This window comes from Coregonus lavaretus, assembly GCF_964263955.1.
Source record: "Coregonus lavaretus genome assembly, chromosome: 29".
Classification (NCBI taxonomy): domain Eukaryota; kingdom Metazoa; phylum Chordata; class Actinopteri; order Salmoniformes; family Salmonidae; genus Coregonus; species Coregonus lavaretus.
In genome coordinates, this window is record NC_140016.1 from 25,867,056 (window position 1) to 25,882,786 (window position 15,731).

The 15,731-nt window shown below is 45.7% G+C and overlaps 1 protein-coding gene across 1 annotated transcript in view; it reads left to right on the forward strand.

The window, feature by feature from the left end:
• Positions 1–1,349: 1,349 nt before the first annotated feature.
• Positions 1,350–15,731, forward strand: part of LOC311105183 (complexin-1-like) — a gene marked incomplete at both ends in the record, with an annotated part of 38,714 nt that continues 24,332 nt past the window's right edge. Inside the window, one exon of the mRNA XM_084147239.1 lies at positions 1,350–1,380. Coding sequence (XP_084003365.1) covers positions 1,350–1,380 — 31 coding nt within the window. The remainder of the gene's footprint in view (positions 1,381–15,731) is intronic.

A 15,731-nucleotide genomic window follows, 5' to 3' on the forward strand; every position in this document is an offset into this window, starting at 1 on the left:
CAAGAAGACATTATTAAACCGAAAGGGGAGGGTTGCACAAAGACTCGCTGGATTGCGTCAATAATAATCGCTCTCTTTCGGTCAGAACGTGGGACGTTTCAGAAGGGAGCTCTCCATGTGATTGATTCAGTGAGTTCCTTCATCAGCGGCAGGCAAGGCAGCTGCAGTTCCCCTCATAAACACACTCACATAGCCAGTGTGCAAGAAGGAGCAAGGACGTCCCTTTTCGCAAGCAAACCGGAGATGCCAGGCGTGTGAACTTAATATAATAGTCTGCCATTGCAAGATAACTTCATTTCCGAGAGTCTTATTGTCGTGTTTGAAAGATTCCAATCGGCGGACAGGTAATTATGAGCACAGAAGAAAACCCTGCCGCCGGGTTTACTATGTTGTAGGATGAGAACGGGGCTCTCCACTAGCAATGGTGCTGAAACCTGCATTTGATTAACAGGGAAGTGGTTCTGTATCACCACGATCATTTCCATGGTGCGTTCACAAATGCAACGCCTTTATTCATCGGTTATATGTTGAAATTGACGGATAATCGAAATGCATATGCTATTCTTGCAATAGGCTACATACAATAAAAAAGGCATGTTTATTGTGCATGAAAGAACACCTTAGGTTATAGGAACGGTACGAACATTGATCGGTTGGTTGTAGATGCGTTGAGAAACATTTGGAATCGTAAAAATATACATTATCTGTGGTTGAAGTTTTCATATATAGTACCAGTGGCAGGTATATAGTTTCATAACCGAATAATTATGCGCAGGATTATTGTGTATTTTGGTCATCATCCTTCACCTCTGTGCTACTCCCGGGAAATTTGGAGACCTCTAAAAAATAGTTGTAAACGTGTTTTTAAGTGTCGGTGAAACATTTTAGACTTTGAGTAGCTTACCAATAAGAACACACGTTGCTTCATAATTCTCATTATCCCTAACCAGACATGATCACATTTGATGTTTTAGGCAACAAAAAAAAACATAGTAAGTGTGTAGGACAAGTGTGACCATATTGTCATTTTGTGCTCGTGACAAACGGTACATGCATGATTGTGCGTGCCTCTGTGTTTAGGCACGAAGTCTGATAGCCTATATTTACTGACCCTTGGTGTCCTTCATATTCAATTACTGATATCAATGGATTATTACGGAAATATGGCTGAATAATGTTTTTCAAAGTTTCCTCAGAGTAAAGGGTTTCGGTTAAGACAAGTTACAAGTTTCAGTGGCAAACTTAACACTGACCGTTTTCCTTTTTTTCCTTTAGATCTGGCAACAAAGGACAATTTACCCTGCCGGAAATCGTGAGGATAAAGAAGGCAGGAATTAAAAGCCATTATCATGGATTTTGTTATGAAGCAAGCGTTGGGAGGTAAATGTACCTTATGCTACTACTGCCTGTTGACACCATACAGTCAGTCTATGGCTCTTGTCTATGGGGGAGATAGGGGAGCGTCCGAGTGAGATCATGCGTGTCAGACTATGGGTCATGACGGGGTCCGTTAAGGCGACTGAAACAACTTTGTTCATATTGGTTAATGGGTTTTTGGAGATAAACAGCTAGCACGTGATACTGTTACCTTTATCATGTGTATAATCTGGGAAAGTACACTTGGAATAATAGCTATGCCAGTTGATCATTGAAGGAGACATATGTTTCTTGGTGAAATTTCAGCATGCATCATTTTAATATTTATAATGTTTGGATGTTTATTGATAGATTATGTCAAATCGATCATAGAATTTTGAATAAACACTGTTTTGGTGATGCGCAATTCCGCACCACCACTCCAACAGTTAGTGCCTTTGTTGCACACTCTTGGCAATTTTGTTCATTTCAGTATCTGAAGAGACGCATTGCACATGTTACAAAGCCCGATCCCTTAAAGAGCTATTTACTCTACCATGAAGGTGATCTGCAGCGTAGGGGTTGAACATTGTCTTTCCAATAAACGAATACAGTGGTAGCCTACCTGTAACCTTCCAATGGGCACCATTACAAAACACCAGCTTGGCAGTATAACTGATTGTTGCTGATCATAATTACTGTGCAGTGCAGTACATCTTGACTTTTTGCTATACTGCTCCTCATCTTGACATGCTGACTACACATTTTCTACACGCAAATTCAATCTTCAACAATTTCATTAGTGCATGATTTTCTTTTGATAATTGCTTGACCTGAGGTGGCCTGATGTCGGGATTAACATATAGAGTAATGCATTTTTTAAATGAATGTAACAAATTGATCCAACTGTATCATCAATATGCAAATCAATCTAGTGGATGGTGAAGTAAGTGTCTTGTATGGAGAGGTGCTAAACCTAGAGATAGACTGTAATACAGTAATCCCCCCCCCCCCACACACACACACACCCTTGTCCCAAAAACGTGACTTGCCATTTGCATCCCCGTTATTCGTGTCATCAGCCGTTTTTGACAGCCGTGTGTTCTGAGTTGCAATGATGGATATGCGGGAGATCCAACCCTGGCTGAGTAGGGGGAGCAGGGGGCTCAAAGGAGGGATTGGATTTGTTTCATTAAACAGATAACACACTAAAAACAAATGGTTCTTTATAGTGCCAAATAAGGGTTATTTGGCTTATAACCATAGCGGATCCCTTTTTTTGAAGGTTCTATAAAGAACCATGCTCATAAGATTCTAAATGGAAACTGTGTGGTGCTATAAATAACCCTTTTCTAAGGTTCTATAAATAACCATTAAAGGGGCAGTGCATTCAAAACCGAAATAACACTCGTATGATAATGTGCTTTTAGTGTAAGAGCTAAAAAACAAAAAATGTAAATGCCTGGAATTTCAGCCTGTTAAGGTGGAATGGAGTTTTTGGCCCACAGCATAACATCACAATCTGATTATTCTGACCAATGACCAGTCATCTTTTATTTGTATACCTATCCTCTTACTTTGAAGGGGTAAGTGGGGTAGGCTCTAGAGTCTAGATGATCCTATCTGCCAATAAGGGCTAAATATATTGACATTTGTATCAACACACCCAAACTGAGCATTTCAATGGCAAAAAGAGGCTCAGGGAAATAAATTATAAAAATTATCAATCATATATTTTATGAAATAAACACACACACACACACACAGTGATTTATTAGATGTACAGTGAAGATTTTAAACATAACAAGACTGCATCGGGCTTCTGCTATGGTTACAACCCTTTTTGGGGCTATGTAGAACCCTTTATATGGTTATTCTAGAATCTTTATGGAGAATAGTTCTATAAAGAACCTTTCTCAATCTCAAAGGTTCTACTCTCTATATGCTGAGTGTACAACACTTTAGGAACACCTGCTCTTTCCATTACATAGACTGACCAGGAGAATCCAGGTCAAAGAAAGCTATGATCCCTTATTGATGTCACCTCAATTGATGTCACCACTTCAATCAGTGTAGATGAAGGGGAGGAGACAGGTTAAAAATATGTTTCAGCCTTGAGACAATTGAGACATGGATTGTGTATGTGTATAGCCTTATAGCCATGTTATTTTTAATCGTTATTTTTATTTGTTATTCACTGTGTCAATATTTCTATTTTTTATATATAAAAGGACCCGTAAGTAAGCATTTCACTGGTAGTCTACACCTGTTGTCTACGAAGAATGTGACAAATAAAAATAGATTTGATGTCACCTTTGTAGATTCTTTTGAAGAACCATACAGAATTTTTTATTCTGTAAGCCATATTATATTGTTAAAATTCCATTGGTGTTATCATTGTGTTAATTGACAAGTTGAATCAAGTGAGCTACCTCTGGAACAGCTGGGGGTCCCTGAGGAGAGAATTGAGAACCACTGATTTAGTCAACCATTCTTTCACAAGACACCATCACTGGACATAGTCATATATAACATGTAATGGCATAACACAACAGATTAGATAAACTGAAATGACACTCACTCACGGTTGCACAAAAAGCTGTGAGCAAACCACACCCCAAAATATTCGAATGAGCTGCCGCTAAAAGAGCAAAGAACCCTGTTGTGAACTGCAAAGAACCATTGAAGAGCTCAAAGGGTTCTTTGAGTCATTATGGTTCCACCACACTTCCCAAAGAAGCCTTGTGGAACCCTCTTTTCTTAGTGTGAAGGCAGCTTGTTGGGGCCCTTGGTCCAGTACACAGCTACATCGATCAAGTAAAGTAGAATCCACTGAACTGTGTGCAAAGGGATTTCACACTTGAGGAAATTGAGCGGTGCTGCCAAGGTCCTACCATTTAGAGACATCTTCTTCATTATTTATTTCCTATATATATTGGAAATGAGTGAGGAAAAAGATTGCCTTTTGGTCGATGAAGTTAGTCTTGTTTCCCCCACTTAATAGCCTTGTATTGTGTCTACCTGATTATTCAGAAGACACAACATGTCCATGTTTTTAAATGTATGTAAATTGTAGTCTTTTGTCTGCAATATCTTTTTCGTTATATGTCATACCCCAGTAAGACTAGTTGTCGCCATGGGGATCCTAATAAATCAAATAAAAATAAATCAAATAAATAGCGGTGAGATTTTCAGCCTTTGTTCAAAATGAGCAGCAAGGTCATACTGATGATGTGGCGTACAGGATGTTCAAATTACTCTATTCTGCTGCTGAAACGCCACATGTTTACAACTACAGTACATAATGTGCTACAGACAGAGGAACAATGCTTTGTGGGGTCCACAGTGCTCATTGCTGTACAGTCTAACAAATACACTGTGTATTATAAAGGGGCCGTTGAACGTTACCAAAATATGCTTGTAAAAAGGAATCAACATTCTCCCCATCATCCCTCTGTAGCTTCTACGCTCGGGGCAGATAATACAGACATACTGAGCTTTAAACAGGCTTTTATATCATCAGGCCTCCGAAGTAGACATTGATCAGTATTACTGTAGGAAATAACGCTGGGACTGAGCTGACATGATGGCGAGGTGAGCCCTGGGCTGGGTAAAATATTTAGTGGACAAGGTCACCTAGAGGGGGAGGGGAGGACGCAAAGGGCCCCAATCTTGGAGTAATCAGTGGGACGTGAGAGTGACCTCCTGCCCTCCACTGTCTGTAGCACCAGCTGGAATCTACTGGGGAGTGTGGAGTGTACTCACACAACAGGGACACTTGAAAACATGCTAAATGTATCATACACACAGAGCTAGATATTCACAAGCATGCCATTTGTACACTTTAAGAAACTCAACTACACACACACACACACACACACACACACACACACACACACACACACACACACACACACACACACACACACACACACACACACACCACCACCCAAAATATATATGAGGGCCCACATGCGGTAAACCTCCTCCTTTCCAACATCAGCCACAACATCAACCACACCCCAAGCAGCCCCCTTCCCCCTATCCTCCCCCACCTCCTCCCTCTCCTCTCTTCCCTTCCATTTCTGGGTCTCTGGGTGCAGCCATGTGGAAACAGCCCAGTCCTGGCCCACTCTGCTAATGAGGCTGACATGGGGCACGTCCTTGTGAGCTGCACGAATGGGCTCCAGTGACTGCCATCCTTCACTAGAAGGCTAAGGGACACAGCGCAAGACAGCTATAGTAGCCTAGCACCCATAGTATTGTCTTGCTAGAAAAGGAGGAAGGCGATCAAAACGCAATTGACTTATTGTATAGACATCTGCCCTTATGGGATTCAATGCTATCTAGGCTCTAAGGGATAGTGTGGTATACTATAAAGCTATAGCTACAATAGTGTGGTATACGATGTACCTGGTGGGAGAAAAACACAGCAATCTCTAAATGATTGATGCATTGGCATCTGCCCTCATCAATCCTGTGAGGTCTGTCCTTGGCATGTTCCGTTAAACTCACTGTATGTGTCCTTTGCTCATGTAATAATAATGACAGATTCCTTCCACCTGAGGGCTTTTCTCAGCTGTAGTGGGAGAGAGGGAGATTGACCAATGACCACTGGAGGTAAATCCCCAAGAGGGGTGCACTGCGGACCGCTGTCAATCAAAGCTCCTAATCTGGATTCATGGTGTGAAAATCTGGTTGTTTGGATTAGTTAGTGAATTAACCCTGGATTATACATCTACGTCAATAAGATGAGGAAGTTATGCATTAATTAGATAATGCAGGAACACAATAACTGTGGCATTATTATAATTGCAGTTAGCACAATCATCACCACCATTATCATTATTACAATAATCCTAACCCACGCTCAGCCGACCGTGAAGTCAAATAAGGGTTTCTTACCATAACTACAGTACAATAACAAAACTGCTTCCTTAGCTTCCGCGCAGCTAATTCTGTTTCCAAATGGGTTCTTTTCCTTTTCTTTTAGCAGGGAGTGGGAACCAAAACAGTCTACCTGTGACTCCAGGGAGTCGATTGTGTGTGCGCCGCATAAGCGATGCCGCTTATTGATTTATGTGCTGACCTAGAAACGGCTAATAGTGTATGCTGAGCCGGCTCAATTTTTTACTATTTAATGAGACTGTTTGTCTGTAACCAGGAAGTGAGCGACAGTATCACAGTGGGGTGACAGAATCAATACAGCGTACATGACAAGCCAGCCAGGAGGGGATCCGCCTGCTGTGGGTTCAATGGAGAGATAAGATGCAGAGGTTGGGTTACGGGGAGATAATGGATTTAGGAAACGCTTTTATTGGGCACTTACAAGCAGGTGCCTCAGGAAACGGTGACATCATCCATTAATAATGAATGTGTCCCTTTTAATGTGCATCCGCTTCTGTCAACAGGAGGCTTACTGATGTAACGCGTCAGCTCTCTATAAGGAGTGATACAGTGGAGGCTGCTGAGGGGAGGACAGCGCATAATAATGGCTGGAATGGCGCAAATGGAATGGCCTCAAACACATGGAAACCATGTGTTTGATGTATTTGATACCATTCCACCGATTCCGCTCCAGCCATTACCACGAGCCCGTCCTCCCCAATTAAGGTGCCACCAACCTCCTGTGACAGCACCATCAGGAGAAAATAGTTGCTGAAATGAAAGGGAGATAGCGTGTGAAATGGAAATGGATAATTTGTTTAATTTGCTTTGAATATAATTTATTTTTGGCTCACAGTCTTACTTCCTCTCGCACACTCACTCACTCACTTACTCGCTCACTCACTCACTCACACCCTGCACACAAATGGCTGAGGCAGATGTATTGGGTGGAGGTTCAGACAGGCTATGTCAAGCATGGAGCCTTCTTTAGGGGTCAGCAGCTGTACATTCTCCTCCTGGCCAGCCCAATTGGCAGTGCCGGCCCTTCTTGCCTCTTGGCTCCTGGCTCCTAATAGTAGCAATTACGATTGGGATTGTGCTGTGGTCCCCTGTAGCTCGGTTGGTAGAGCATGGCGCTTGCAACGCCAGGGTTGTGGGTTCGTTTCCCACGGGGGGACAGTATGAAAATGTATGCACTCACTAACTGTAAGTTGCTCTGGATAAGAGGGTCTGCTAAATGACTAAAATTTAAAATGTCCCCTCGTGCCATCCTGGGGCCCTGGTGCAGAGAGAAAACAACTGCCACAGCAGACACGTATGGGTGCGTGCGCTCACACACACAATAGAGAGAGACTGACATAGACATAGAAACACACTTAGAAAAAAGGGTTCCAAAAGGGTTCTTCAGTTGTCCCCATAGGAGAACCCTTTTTGGTTCCAGGTAGAACCCTTTTTGGTTCCAGCTAGAACCCTTTTGGGTTCCATCAAGAACCCTCTGTGGAAAGGGTTCTACCTGGAACCAAAAAGGCTTCTTCAAAGTGTTCTCCTATTGGGACAGTGGAATAACCCTTTTACTGTAGGTTCTAAATAGCAGAGTGTAGAGACACAGAGACACAGAGAAACACAGAGACACACACACAAACACACACAGCAAACCGACAGATGCACTATAACAATGCCATTATTCACATGCACAGAAAAAATTGAACATACACAAACAAGTACCAGATACACATACACACATTACTCTGGCTCATATGCACGTCACAGATGGTCTTACACTCCTCTGTTGCGTCTGAGAGTGCCGTGAGGGAGTGACACATTTGTTTGGCCTGGATATTTGCACCTATATTACACAGTAATGCTTTGTCTACCATCTTTTTGCATTTACGGCAATTTAACACAAAAAGCTCACACTTCAGTTTTGAATCTGTTTCAGTGAGAAAAACATACAAACCTTTTTCACACAGCTACAACAGTTTTCAACAGGGGTAGGTATGGATTCACTGTTATCAACTGTTAGTCCTGATCTCATACAGTTACATCTTTTTGGTTTTGGGAACCAATTTGCCAGTTATTTCGTCGAAGCCTTAGTGTTTTTGTCTCATTTGAATCTGCTTGACATTTCATGAAGTTCACATTATCATCATCAACAACTGCCTAACATTGCCCCTCAAGGCAGTAGGGTGCCAAGATAGTACTTCATAATATTATGGTCATTTTTGGGGATGCTTTCAATGTTTTGAAGTGCAAAGTTCAGAGTCAACGAAGGGGAGTGAATATAATTGTACCATTCGTTTACAGCAGAGCACTATCGTTGAAAATAATAGAACTGTCTTTTTTTGTTACTAATCTTATCATTATTTATTTATTGGAACAATTCATCTTCATTTTATCTCTGACAAAAATGTTATTTGTTGTCACATAGCATTGAAGTTCCGTTTATCCTCTTGGCGATGTAAATTGTTTGACCTAATTGAGCAAAATGTATTCCACAAAAATAGACACCCACAATACATGTTGGGCCTCGCTTCTGTTCCTAATATTGAAGTTTCACAGTTGAGCGAAAAGTGAAAAGTTCATTCAAGAGGCTTCAAAAGCTAATATCTGGTCTGATTATATAAAGGAACCACTGCCGTCAAAAATAGGCCTGTGACGTTGGCCGTTAGATAACCTCACATTTTCAGCTTGGATCTCCATACAGTATGCTACCCTGCACCACCCATAGAGACTAGTGCGTTACTGGCTGGCAGTGTGCTAACGTCCTTTGGCCAGAGCATCGGTTATCCTTGCTGTGCCTCCTTGACCACCTTCCAAAATGGCCACCTCTTTCGAATGTGATCTTGGCAGAAAATTCCTATCTCCTTATGCCAGGCTTAAGCCATCGATGAAGTAAATGTGAGACGTGGTTCCCTTAAGGTTCCAAGGTATTCAGGTCTCTCCATGCATTCACTTTCCCCTTACCTTCCTCCCTGCTCCTTTCCTGTATCTAACTCAAACATATAGGCTCATCAATTATGTCAACCCAGACTCACTTGAAGGTCTATTAAACAGCCTGGCCCTGTTTGGTGTGCTAGGCCATTTATCATGTACACTTCTGGTGTCTGGTGGCCATTCCTTGTGTGTGTGTGTGTGTGTGTGTGTGTGTGTGTGTGTGTGTGTGTGTGTGTGTGTGTATCTGAGAGTGAGAGAAGGAGGGACAGATAAAGAGAGTGGGTTAGGGGGTGAATATGTGCAAGATGCAAGGTCAAGCAGAACACTTTTGTGAATCCTAAGTCATAACATCCCACCCACAGCTTGCATTTTCACCCTCACAAAAGGATGACCAAGTGAAATTGGCAACTGAAATTGTGGTGTTACAGTCTAGCATACAGGGTATTACCTTAATGTATTTGCTGTAACCAAGTAAAATCACTGAAATCAAGATTTGTGATGGAGAGTTTTGATCAGGATTTCCCTCAAATCATTTATTCAGTGGAGAACCCAAGGTTCAGATGAAGGTCAATGAGTCTATCAGCCAATTAATCCACCAATTACCAAAGCCTGTACAATTAAATCCACCAATTGCTCTGCTCAGGAGTCATTATATTGTGCATTCTACATGTATCTCCATATGGTGCCATGTGTGCATTCTACTTCCAGCAATGTGCAAGCAATGTGCCTGGCTGGTCATTTGTGTGCTGAGCAGCTCTTTGGCCCCGTAGCTTTGAAGGCTTGGGGAGAGGGACATGTGGACTGGGCTGGGTTCCGCCGGTGGAGGCCAGAGTGGCCATAGCAATACCCTGGTCTCTGCTGATAATGTCGGAGGCTGCGTCACGCGCCATCTGTCCAAGGGAGATTCCTCTCCTTCCTTGCTCCTGAAAAAGGACAATTGGGTTGAGATGGGAAAGAATTACCGGATAGCATTTTCATTGTGGATGGAGGATGGCTCAGTTGGCCATCAACTGTAGTGAATGGGAGGGTCAGTTTCAAATGACTTTAGGAGTTAGGTGTATAGGGAGTGGGGATCATTGAGGAAATTGGATTTTGTTTTGGGGGATATGCTGACTTTAGCATTCATCCCTCCAGGGCTCAGTCACAGGTATGATTAATCCGTCTCGTAGTAGAAATCTGAGCAGATTAGGTGCTGTCTCTCGAGTCAAAACTCGCCCGTTTCCATAACTAACTCCTCCCGTCGCTTAAGAGATGTGCCGTTGGATTGGGCGTGACAGATGCATCCGCAACCTGTTTATGTACCAGCCAGTTCCTATCATGCATGATAAACAATTTGGAGGCCCTACTGTGTTTCTTTAACGGAATGTGATGAAAATATGAAAATGAGCCCTTCTGCCTTCCATGCCTCAGCCCCTTCAACAAATCTGTTCTCTGAAATCATAGACTCTCAAAGAGGGGGAGAGAGCCCGTTATTTACTCTGGGTGGTATTTATCAAAATGCCATTCCACCTATAATCACCATAGGCCGTGTGTGTGAATGACAGATTCATTCACAGGCATTTGTTTGGAGTTGAGCTCAAATTTGAAAGGGATTACCTTTGAGACTGTGTTTTTATAGCATTTCAGCGCTGGAACTAATAGTTGGATAGGATAAGAAATTGCTTGTGGCAACGTTGATGATAGTGTTCCGAGAGAGCTGGATTGCTACGCTCCAAGGATGGAGGTGGCCATTTTTGTATGGACTGCATTGTAATGTTATTTTTTCCAGGGATGGATGTGGGTGCTGTTGTGTGGCCCGCATTGCGCGATAACACAAAGGATGTTTATCCTAGGCGTCCAATTTAGAAATATACTTCTTTATTGTTGTGTACAACTTACTACTATTTGGCCATCACTACTACAGTATCTGTCCACCAACTATCTCTCCACCAATATTCCGAGATGAATAACGGTGCTACATCTTTGAGTTGAATGTCTTCAAGCTGCATTTGTGGCTTTTAACAAGTACCATTATATACCGGATAGCATTATTAAGGTGTACTCTCCAGAAATGTGGGCGAGTAAGAAAAGACTTGCCGTGGGCAAGTGTAGGGACCTCTGCTGACCTGCTGAAGATTGATGGATTCTCTAAAGCTCTCTGGCTGAAAGCAATGCCAGGCGTCTAAGAAAAACAGGTCTAGCCATTACTGGAGGCTGGAGAGGTCAAGGTGCGCTTACTACTTTTTCCTCACTTCCCATTGGGCACAAACTGGTTAAATCAACGTTGTTTCAACGTTTGTCATCGTATTGTGACGTGGAATCTATGTGGAAAATACATTGGATTTGAAAAAAAAGTAATCAATGGTTGTTTTGAGGGTAACATTTCTAACACAGGATTATGTCATCATGGTAACCAATTTTCAACATAGACAAATCTGGTATAAAATCTGGAGAATTTGTACCTTTGAAACAACGTCAGATTTTCAATGTATACAACAACAACAAAAATTGTCTGGGCAGCACCTCCTGGAGAGTTGATCTATCTACAGCTATCCCTTTGGTCTCCCATCCAGGGTTTTAACCAAACACTGCACTGTTTAGCTTTGATATTTGCCACTGACTATAACTAATGTGCTATCGTGAGAATGATTGTTGAGAAATCTGCACTTAATATATTCACTGTTGTTATTGAAGTCATTCCAAAGGGTAGGTTCAACAGAGCAAATTAAATGTAACCATACTTTATAAGTCATATATCATCAATGATGCTATTTAGGCCTATATAGCATTTGATAAGTCATCAACAGCTGTTGTTTAAATTCAGCCCAGGATTCAACTAAAAATAGACAATACATATAGGCCTAGGCGTCACGTTGTATAATGATTAGAAGAAAGGCTCAGGAATACGTATTAGGGCTTTTATTACTCCACCCAACACAAACACGTATATATATACAAAAAGGATGTAACCCAAACAATACACAGGACGAGACACGTAAACAACAAGAGCACTATACACAGTACTCACAAGACCAACGGATTTGGGATAATAATCGACAAGGACAATGGGGAACAGAGGGCACATACTAATCAGGGGGAATGGGAACCAGGTGTGCGTAATGAGACAAGACAGTCCGGGATTAGTGGTAATGATCTATGTCAGTGACGCCTAGAAAGCCGGTGACATTGACCTCCGGAACTGGTGAACGGAATGAGCAGCAGTACTGGGGGGATTCGTGACAGTAACCCCCCCCCCCCCCCCCCCCCCGATGCGCTGCACCAGCAGCGGGACGACACCGGCCTCGGGGACGACCACAGGAACGCGGTGCAGGTCGGTCAGGGTGCCGATGGTGAAAATCCCTGGTCAGCGAAGTGTCCAGGATGTCCACTGCAGGAACCCAACACACTCCTCTGGGCCGTACCCCTCCCAGTCGATGAGGTACTGGAGATGCCCCGCCCGACGCCTCGAATCCAGGACTTCACGGACAGAGTACGCCGGACCTCCCTCGATGTCCAGAGGAGGAGGCAGGGCGTCACTGGGTCCAGCCTCAGCGAGGGGACCAGGCACCACTGGCCTGAGGAGAGATCCATGGAAAGTCGGGTTAATGCGGTAATCAACAGGGAGTTGCAAACGGTACGTTACCTCTTTAACCCTCTTCAGGACTTTAAACAGCCCCACAAACCGCGGGCTCAGCTTCCGGCAGGGCAAGCGCAGGGGCAGGTTCCGGGTGGAGAGCCAGACCCAGTCGCCTGGAGAGAAAACAGGCACCTCACTGTGGTGGAGGTCGGCCTGCTCCTTGTGCCAATGCACGGCCCGCTGTAGACGAGTGTGCCCAGCGTTCCAGATCTCCTCAGCGCGCCAAAACCACTCGTCCACTGCAGGGGCCTCGATCTGGCTCGGATGCCAAGGTGCCAGGGACGGCTGATACCCTAACACGCACTGGAAAGGAGTGAGGTTAGTTGAGGAGTGGTGGATGGAATTTTGCGCGTACTCAGCCCAAGGTAGAACATCTGCCCACTCCCCCGGCCGGTCCTGACAGTAACACCTCAGGAACCAGGCCCACTTCCTGATTGACCCTCTCCACCAGCCCATTAGCTTGAGGACATTACCCGGAGGTGAGACTGACCGTGACCCCCAGAACGGTGGTGTTCCCCTGGGAGGGGGGAAGGTCAGTGACAAAGTCCACCGAGAGGTGAGTCCAGGGTCGTTGTGGAACCGGCAGGGGGAAGGAGCTTTCCATATGGGAGGTGTCTGGGTGTCTTAGACTGGGCACAGATGGAGCAGAAAGATACATAAACCCGGACGTCCCTAGCCAAGGTGGGCCACCTGTACTTCTCAGTCAGGCAGGCGATGGTACAGCCTATCCCAGAATGACCCGACACAGGCGCCGTGTGCGCCCAGGAAAGGAGGCGGTCCCGCACACCTGTGGGCACGTAGGCGCAGTTCTCCGGGCACTGTGTAGGTGTGGGTTCTGTACGCAGGGCCTGCCGTATGTCGGCGCCCACGTCCCACACCACTGGCGTGATGATACTCACTCTGCTTCATCGTTGAGGTGGATGCCGTCAGGGCAGTGCTGTCCCAGCACACCGGTACCCCTCTTAAACTGCGGCCTCCACGCCTTCAGAGCCTTCCTGACCGCCAAGAGTTCCCGGTCCCCTACGTCGTAGTTCCTCTGGGCGGGGCTCAGCTGCTTGGAGTAGAAGGCGCTGGGCCGCTGTTTAGGAGGGGTTCCGGTGCGCTGAGACAGCACTGCCCCGACTCCTACTTCGGAGGCATCCACCTCGACGATGAAGGGGAGTGAGGGGTCGGGATGTGCCAGCACGGGAGCAGTGGTGAAGCGTACCTTCAGCATCTCGAACGCCCTCTCTGCCTCCACCGTCCAACGAAGCCGCTGGGGACCTCCTTTCAGCAGGGAGGTAAGAGGCGCAACCACCGTGCTGAAGCCCCGGATGAACCTCCGGAAATAGTTGGCGAACCCCAGGAATCGCTGGACTGCTTTCACAGAGTTGGGGATGGGCCATGACCGGACTGCGCTGACGCGTTGCTCCTCCATCTCCTCTCCCTCCGTGGATATGAGGTAGCCCAAAAAGGACATGGACCGCTGGAAAAACAAACATTTATCTTGTTTAACATAGAGATTATGCTCCAACAGTCTTCCCAGCACAGACCTGACTAACGAGACATGCTGGGCTCGGTCATCAGAATAAACCAGAATGTTGTCTCTATAAAACACTACACCTCGTCCCAGCATGTCCCGAAACACTTAGTTAATAAAGGCCTGGAAGACTGAAGGAGCATTAGACAGGCCAAAGGGCATTACGAGATACTCGTAATGCCCCGTGGTCGTGGAAAGGCCGTTTCCATTCGTCGCCTGCACGAATACGTGCCAGATTGTAGGCTCTCCTCAGGTCCAGTTTCGTGAAGTACTGCGCCCCGTGCATTTGTTCGATGATGGTTGGGATGAGGGGTAAAGGATAGCTGAACTTAACGGTGGCTTTGTTCAGTGTTTGATAATCAATGCAGGGGTGCAGTCCCCCATCTTTCTTCTTAACAAAAAGAAGCTTGAGGAGGCTGGTGAAGTAGAGGGGCGGATAAAACCCTGCTGGAGGCTCTCCATGGCCTCGGTCTCCGTGTAGGAGCGGGGATAGACATGTCCTCTCGGGAGGACTGCGTCAGACAGCAGGTCAATGGCACAGTCCCAGGGGCGAAGAGGAGACAGGCGTGTAGCCTGGGTCTTAGAGAAAACCCATTCCAGATCCTGGTATTCCTCCGGTAAATCCACTTGAGTGGCGTGGTCTGGACTTTCCACCGTAGTGGTGTTGACAGACACCGCGAGACACCTCCCCTGACACTCCTGCGACCAACCCAGATTCCTCTTACGCTCTTCCTTGGGCAAATGTGCAGAGCCCACCTCCATCGGCTCTGGCCACGGAGCAAGTGTAGCCATGGGCTCCGGATTCCACGCAGGTCTTCGTCGGGACCGCATGAGGTTGTCCAACTGGATCGCCATGCTGATAAGCTGGTCGAGTGACAGGTTGTCATCACGACAGGCTAACTCCATCTGTACCTCCTCCTGCAGTCCGCTGCGGAAAACGGTGACCAGAGCCGACTCGTTCCATCCGTTGGAGGCCACGATGGTCCGGAACTCCAGGGCGAACTCCGAGTCAGTCCTAGATCCCTGGCATAGTTGGAGTAAACGCTCACCCTCTCGGCCCTCCACAGGATGATCAAACACCGAGTGGAAGAGGAGGGTGAAGCGCTCGTAGGACTCGACCTCGGGTCCGCCCGTTTCCCAGAACGCGGCACCCCAGTCCAGGGCCCTTCCGGTCAGTGCCGAGATGACTGTGGCAACCCTGTCTCTCCAAGAGACAGCCTCGGCATAGCAAGCAAGGCACAGGTCGCATTACAGAAGGAATCCCTTGCATCTCGCTGGTGCGCCATCAAAGCGCTCTGGCAGGGACAGGGGTATTCTGCGGACCGGCTCAGATGGGATGGAGGCAGGTAGTGATCATGTTGGGGCTGGTGCCGGAACCGGTACTGGAGACTGGAGGGACTGCACTTTCCCCTCCAACCG